Source organism: Chrysochloris asiatica, unplaced genomic scaffold (assembly GCF_000296735.1).
Source record: "Chrysochloris asiatica unplaced genomic scaffold, ChrAsi1.0 scaffold00150, whole genome shotgun sequence".
Classification (NCBI taxonomy): domain Eukaryota; kingdom Metazoa; phylum Chordata; class Mammalia; order Afrosoricida; family Chrysochloridae; genus Chrysochloris; species Chrysochloris asiatica.
The window spans coordinates 4,138,006-4,145,067 of NW_006408668.1; the positions used below are offsets into that span (position 1 = coordinate 4,138,006).

A 7,062-nucleotide genomic window follows, 5' to 3' on the forward strand; every position below is an offset into this window, starting at 1 on the left:
ATATATATATATTTTTTTTTTTTTTGAATCGCAAAGTTGGCTGGTTCAAGTTCATCAGCCACTCCTCGGAAACCCTATACAGGGTCACTGTAAGTCAGAACTGACTTGATGGCACATAGCAACAATATATCCCAAGTGTGGCGCTGCAGGATAATGCCCTGGACTGCAGTGTCAGTTTAAGCCACAAGGTCAGTGGTTCAAACCCACCACCAGCCGCTCCTCTGAAACCCTGTACAGGTCGTTGAGTTGGAACTGACTCGAAGGCACTTAACAACAACAATATGTCCCAAAAGCAATGTTAACAGTGTGGCGTTTGCTCCTACAACATTGCTATATTTTCAGCTGCTCAGTCGAATCTCTTCTGTGAGCACCAGAAGTGTGTTAAGCATTAAAAAAAAAAAGTAATAATTTTAAGTGCTAATGATCTTTAGTTTTTTGGTTTTTTTTAAAATATATGTATCTTTTTTGTTACTGTAAATGCTATGTTAATCTAGACACACCCGAGTTTTCTGGAGTGCATTTTCTCCAAAAAAGAGAAAAACCCTAGTGGGGGCAACTTTACAACTGTGAGAAAAGGATGATTTTTGTGACCATCTCCTGTTCCTCTCAGGACGAAGTGCCGAGAGAGAATGCCTCTTCTCTCTCCAGCTTCCTCCCTAGAGGGGCTAAGGATGCGAGGAGTGCCTCGGACTCTCCAGGCACTCGGGTGCACCTCTGCTCTCCCTCTCTCCGCACAAGCGCTGCTCACAGAGAGGAAAGGAGGGCGGGAGGGAAGGAGCGGGAACCTGGCACTGGGAACTGGACTTCCTCCCTCCATTCCGGAACTGTGCTCCCGAGCTGCTGGGACACGGAAACCCTGGCGGAGCGGCTGGAGCGGCCAAGGGGAGGGCGGCGGGGGCGGGCCTGGAAAGGCGGGGCGAGGCGGGGCGGAGCCGCGCGGTAGGGTGCGCGGGCCCAGAGCTGCACACGCTGAGCCTCGGGACTCGCCTCCCGGGAGCCACTTTCCGAGACGCAGGGCTCGGGCGCAGGCAGCAGTTCCCGTGCCCCAGCGTCGTTGCTTCCTCCAAGCGGGCTCGGTGCGGCGTGGCTGGCGGCCGGAGCGATGTGACCCGGGGCCGGCGGGCGCGGCGCGGGGTGGCGTGGGCTGCGGCCGGACCGCAGCGATGTGGTTGAAGCCGGAGGAGGTTCTGCTCAAGAACGCCCTGAAGCTCTGGGTGACCCAGAAGAGCAGCTGCTACTTCATCCTACAGCGGCGCCGCGGGCACGGCGAGGGGGGCGGCCGCCTCACGGGTAAGGGGTGCGCGCCGGGCAGGGCGGGCTGGCGATTGGGGCCCTCGCTCTCGGGGCCTCATTACTCGCCGGGGACCGTGGTCCGCAGGTGGCAATTCTTTGGGAAATGCCGGGCGAGAACGGCCCTGACGCGGGCTTGTTTTCTTCTTTTTCCTAAATTTCTCTCGCTAGCCCCTGTCTAGCTTGTGGCAAAAGGAACTCGTTCCTGCGTTTTCCTGGGTAAGGCAGGTGCCTTTGCCATTTGGCCTGGTGAGCGCCGGGAGGCAAAACTTTGCTCGGGAATCCAAGGAGAAAAATGGGCTTGAGTGGGATTCGGAGAGCAAGGTTCCGCGCAACGCTGTGGGACGGTCAGTAGGAATGTGGACTATCGTGCAGGTGCCAGGTGACAGCGGGGCGCCCTAGGCCAGCTCTGATTAGGCCGTCTGGATTTGCCCTAGGCTCCAGGTTGTGACACAGCTGTGGACACCCGACCACCAGACAGCGGAGTGCAGCTCTGGAGGCCTTGGTGATCCGGGAGCGTTGAGGGAGTGCGGACTGGGCAAGCCATGGATTGCCTCCGCAACTGAAAGGGAAACCGAGGCACTGCAAATCTCAAAGATCCCGAATTAGTGTTTTTTCTTTCCCCTTCAGTTTTTCCCAAGGAATAATGAGCAAAGACTCTTGATGGTAAAGTTTATGGAAAACCAAGTTTTTATTTTTATTTTTTTTGTAAGTTATAATCTAAAGCATTTGGAAAACCAAGCATTTGGGAAATTGAGGTCAGCTTGCATTAGCTAAGACACCTGTTTAAGCGGGTCATTCGAAGGAACAGTGTGTTGAACCCTTTGCAGTTGTATTTCAGAGGCCTATATGGAATTTTCAAATTTGAAATATGAAATAAAAGGGAATTGGATCTTCCCATCACTCCCCACCTGTAATGGAGGAGAGAATGGAGATTGGTTAGATCAAGGGGTTGAGCTTAGGTCCTGGAGCTAGGTGTTGGCCACTCAAGTAAGAGAAGTTACTCTTCAAGAAGCTAGTAGAAAAATCATATTATGTTTTAATTCCATGTTTTCACAAACTTTTTAAAGCCCCCTCATATTTTAGGGCAAGAAATCTGGTAATTGGGTTAGTTAGTTGTTGCTGTTGTTCGGTACTGTAGAGTAAGTTCTGACAACAATCCTATGTACAACAGAACAACTGAAATTGTTGGGTCCAACATCATCCTCACAATCATTGTTATGTTAGGGTCATTGTGTCAGTCCATCTCATTGAGGATCTTTGTTCTCATTTTTTCTGACCCTCCACTTTACCAGATTTGGTCTCCCTCCTGGTAACATGTCTAAAGCACGTGACATGGAGTCTTGCCATCCTCGCTTTTAAGGAGCAGTCTGACTACCTCCACGACAGATGTGTGCGTTCTTCTGGCAGTCCGTGGTACTTTCGATATTTTTTTGCCAGCACCATAATTCAAATGTGTCAATTCTTTTTAGTCCTCGTAATTCATTGTCCAACCTTTGCATGCAGATGAGATGGCTGAAAATACCATGGCTAGTTAGAGGAGGAAGAAGCTCTTAGTGGTTGTTATGAGTAGGGCTGCTAATGTCAAGGTCGGCAGTTCGAAACTACCAGTGCTTCTGTAGGAGAAAGATGAAGCTTCCGTCTTCCGTAAAGATTTACAGCCTCGGAAAACCTATACAAAGTCACTATGACTCATAATCAATTCCACGGCACATAACCACCACTTACCACCACCACCAGTTAGAGGAAGGGAGCGCAGCGCGGTGGCTCTGTGGGATAAGTACCGGATTGTGAACTACAAGGTCAGCAGTTTAACCCAACAAACCACTTCTCGGGAGGAAGATGAGGCTTTCTGCTCCCACAAAGATTTACAGCTTCAGAACCTTATGTAGACTCACTATGAGTCAGAACAGCGAAACTGATGGCACTTAACAAGAAGTTAGAGGAGGTTGAACTTAACTGAGACTCAAGAAGGAAGTAGGTGTTGATGACAATTTTGTGTGGAAGAGTGTGGGATAGTTCGGAGACCAATGGTGGTGGCTGGCAGTGGTTTGGTGATAGTGAGGGCAGCTTGGGCAGCAGGGGAGTGCTTCAAGCTCCTTGTGTTTTTCTGTGAGCTGCTGCAGGGACTGACCATAGGGGCCTTGAAGGGCATCTGAGCATCCAGATACTTAATATCCTGGCTCTCAAGATACAGAGGTTGGTGGAGCCCTTCCTGTCAAATCAGAAGAAGCAAAGAGACCAGAGGAGAGGATTTGTCCCCTAGGTCTTTAATGGCAGTGTCCCTTCATTTATGGTGCTTTAAGCAGGGTGTATGAGTCCTGGTGTGGCACTGTGGGATAAAGCACTGGACCGCAAGGTCTGTTTGAACCATACAGTTCGTGGTTCAAACTCACCAGCTGTTCCTTGGAAACTATACAGGGTCTCTTTGAGTTGGAACAGACTTGATGGCATTTAACAACAACCACCACAACAAAAAGCATGGTGTAGTGCTGTAGGATAAGCACTGGACTGCGAACCACATGGTCGCCAGCTCAGACCCATCAGCTACTTTTTGGAAACCCTGTACAGGGTCCCTATTGATCGGAATTGACTCAATGGCACTTAACAAGTATGGTTATCTGGAGTCCTGGTGTGGCACTGTAGGATAAACACTGGACTGGTGAACAGAGGGTTGGTGGTTCAAACCTACCAGCCACTCCTCGGAAACCCTATACAGGGTCGCTATGAGTCAAAACCAACTCAATGGCAGTTAACAACAATAAATGTGGCATCTAGCCTATAAATAGTTTCCTTTATCAGAGAATGAAGATAGACTTGAAGATTTGACATGAGACATATAAGGAAAGTTTGCCCAGTAAAGGCAATCATTCATATCATATCAACTCTTAGTTGACTGCACAGTGACTGTGTGTCATAATCTTGAAGGCCGCTTTGGGAACTATTCCTGAGAGGCATCTGGGTAAGGCTTGCTGCTGCCTTCAGGTTATTTATCTAGCAGGGAGATGGGTCTGGACAGGAAAGACAGCTCTCTGCGGGAGCAAAAAGTCTCATCTTCCACCAAGCAGCTGGTGAACTTGAATCACTGACCTTGTGGTCCTTAGTCCAGTGCTTATCCGACAGAGCCACCACACTCTGTAGGCAGTAAGTGTAGCCAAACATGAAACACACACACCAAGACTGAGGATGGTGTGTTTTATTTCAGACCGCTTGTTGACTGAGAAAGGATGATACCTTCTCTGAAGCCAAATGCTTTACCTTCAGGCACTTTATTGGGAAGCAAAGAGCTTTGCTTTGTGGATTGAGCAACTCTGAGTTACCACATCTGCTGCCAGCCTCCTCACAGCGGTGCCACTCAGGAATGTTGTAAAATTGAGACCAATGTGACACAGAGGGCACTCCACATTGGTGCTGGCTGTCTGGAAATAGAGTTATAATTAGGAAAACTTCAGCATTTTATTTTAAGGGCTTATCAAACTTGAGTGAGTTTATACATGAAAATAACAGGGGGTAATGTGATATACAGGATCACGTGGCTCCTTACGATAAGCCCTGGACTGCAAACCACAACGTCTACAGTTCGAGCCCGCCAGCCGCTCTGTGAGAGAAAGATGAGACTTTCTGTTCCCGCAAAGATGTAAAGCCTTGGAAACCCCAAACTGGGTTGTTATGAGTCAGAACAGACTTGATAACTTAACAACATGTGGCACTGTGGGTTAATGTGCTGGATTGGAAAGTCAGTGGTTCAAATTCACCAGCCGCTCCCTGGAAACCCTATGCAGGGTTGCTATGAGTCAGAACCGACTTTACGGCCTTAACATCAACAACAACAACACAGTGATATCCAGGGACAGTGGTCGCTCAGTGATAGGATTCTGGCCTTCCATGCAGGACACTCGGGTTAGCCACCTGAATTTGTCCACGGAGGCTTGCTTGCTTGATGCTGTGATGCTGAACTGGCTGTAACAGAGCTTCCAGGCTAAGATGCATTGGAAGACAGGCCTGCTAACCTGCTTCCAGAAATCAACCAGTGCTAAAACCTGTGGTACAATAGAATACTTCTTAGCCTGCAGGAGAAATGAAGTCTTGATACATGATCCAGTGTGGATGGAGCTTTAAAACATTATACTGTATGAAATAAGGCAATCACCAAAGGACAAATATTGCCTGACCTCACTTATATAAAAAAACAAGAAAAGGGAAATGTATAGAAGAAGTTTATTAGTGGTTCCCAAGGGCAGGAGGGTAGGGTGGAGGGGGGCAAACAGTGATAGAGGAATCACACGGATTTGCTGCACAGCTGATTACTTATTTGTTGTAATAGGTTGCAGACTTATAAAAAGTTGAATTGGTGAAAGTTATGTGATAGCAAGATTTACAACAATGACCCCCCCCCCCAAAAAAAAAAAAAAAACAGAACAGAACAGAGTAGCTGCTGAGGCTGCTTACAGCTTATATACATATCTCATGCCACACCTAAAAACCTCATAGGATTTGGTTCCTTGATTTGGAGGTTTAGGGTCCTGGTTTCCTGGGACATCACAATTAACCGGTCTAATAGCACATTTAGTTTTTCTCTTACCTCCTAGTTCCTTGTGTAGTGTCTTGAAAGCCAGGTGTTTTAAAACCTGGAAAGTGGCCATCCAAGGCACAATGGTTGGTCTCTATTCACCTGGAATAACAAAGGAAGAAGGAGCGTCAGTAACAGGAGGAGATGATGGGATGTGTGGCTAATTGTCCCCACCAGCAACTGCTACTTTAGCTATGAGACCTGAAGAACACAATGGTGCCTGGCTACCATTACTGAACATGTTGATCAAAGATTCCATAGAAGAATTCAGATCAAAAGTGGGAAAATACAGAACAAGATTTTCAAATTCTCATGGACTCCTGACTTTCTGGAGCCATGAAGGATGAATGAACCCCTGAAACTATTGCCTAATATAATCTTTTAAACGGAAACCAGAAATAGTCCCTAAAAAGTCTTCTTAAAATGAAAGAATAATTTAGCTAACAGACTTTGCTCCTTGAAGAACTATCAAATGGACAACAGCAGTTGGAAAGACTAGATAGGAACTTAAGGGGGCAGCAAGCTTATGCTACTAAGGGAGGTGGTGGTGGTGGTTGTGTGCCTTGGAGTCGGTTCTGACCCATAGAAACCCTATACAGGGTTTCCAAGGCTGTAAATCTTTACAGAAGCAGAATGCCTCATCTTTCTCCATGGAACAGCTGGTAGTTTCGAACTGCTGACCTTGAGGTTGGCAGCCTGATTGGTAACCACTACGCTACCAGGGAGGAACAAGTCAGGAAAGAAAGGTGAGAATGGTCGCTGAATTTGAGGAGTGTAATCTGTGTCGCATAATTGTGACCTATAGAAACTGCTGCATTGGTGTCTATTTTATTTTGCTGTGTGTATTCCAAACAACAACAGGAATTACCCCCCAAGCCCCCAAAACCTTATGTGTCACGATGATTTGAACATACAGCACATGGGGTTGCTGTGAATTGGAACCCACCCACAGCAGTTTAACAGCAAGCAAAGTGATGTTCATTCTGACGGGCTTGGAGCTGAGGGAGGCAAATAGATAAAGCCGGTTAAAAGGAATTGGAGCTAAAGATCTAAGGGGGCTGTAATGGAAAGTTTCCCTTTTTTTTATTTCAATACTGAATTTGCAATTAGATATCTCCTAACCCACTGCTATCGAGTTGATTCTGACTCCTGATGACCCTGTATAGGGTTTCAGAGGGTGTAAATGTTTCTGGGAGCAAAAA

The 7,062-nt window shown here is 47.2% G+C and overlaps 1 protein-coding gene across 1 annotated transcript in view; it reads left to right on the plus strand.

The window, feature by feature from the left end:
* Positions 1–1,010: 1,010 nt before the first annotated feature.
* The window catches only part of TBC1D8 (TBC1 domain family, member 8 (with GRAM domain)), a 156,595-nt gene continuing 150,543 nt past the window's right edge, over positions 1,011–7,062 (plus strand). Inside the window, exon 1 of the mRNA XM_006870738.1 lies at positions 1,011–1,290. Coding sequence (XP_006870800.1) covers positions 1,164–1,290 — 127 coding nt within the window. The 5' untranslated portion in view covers positions 1,011–1,163. The remainder of the gene's footprint in view (positions 1,291–7,062) is intronic.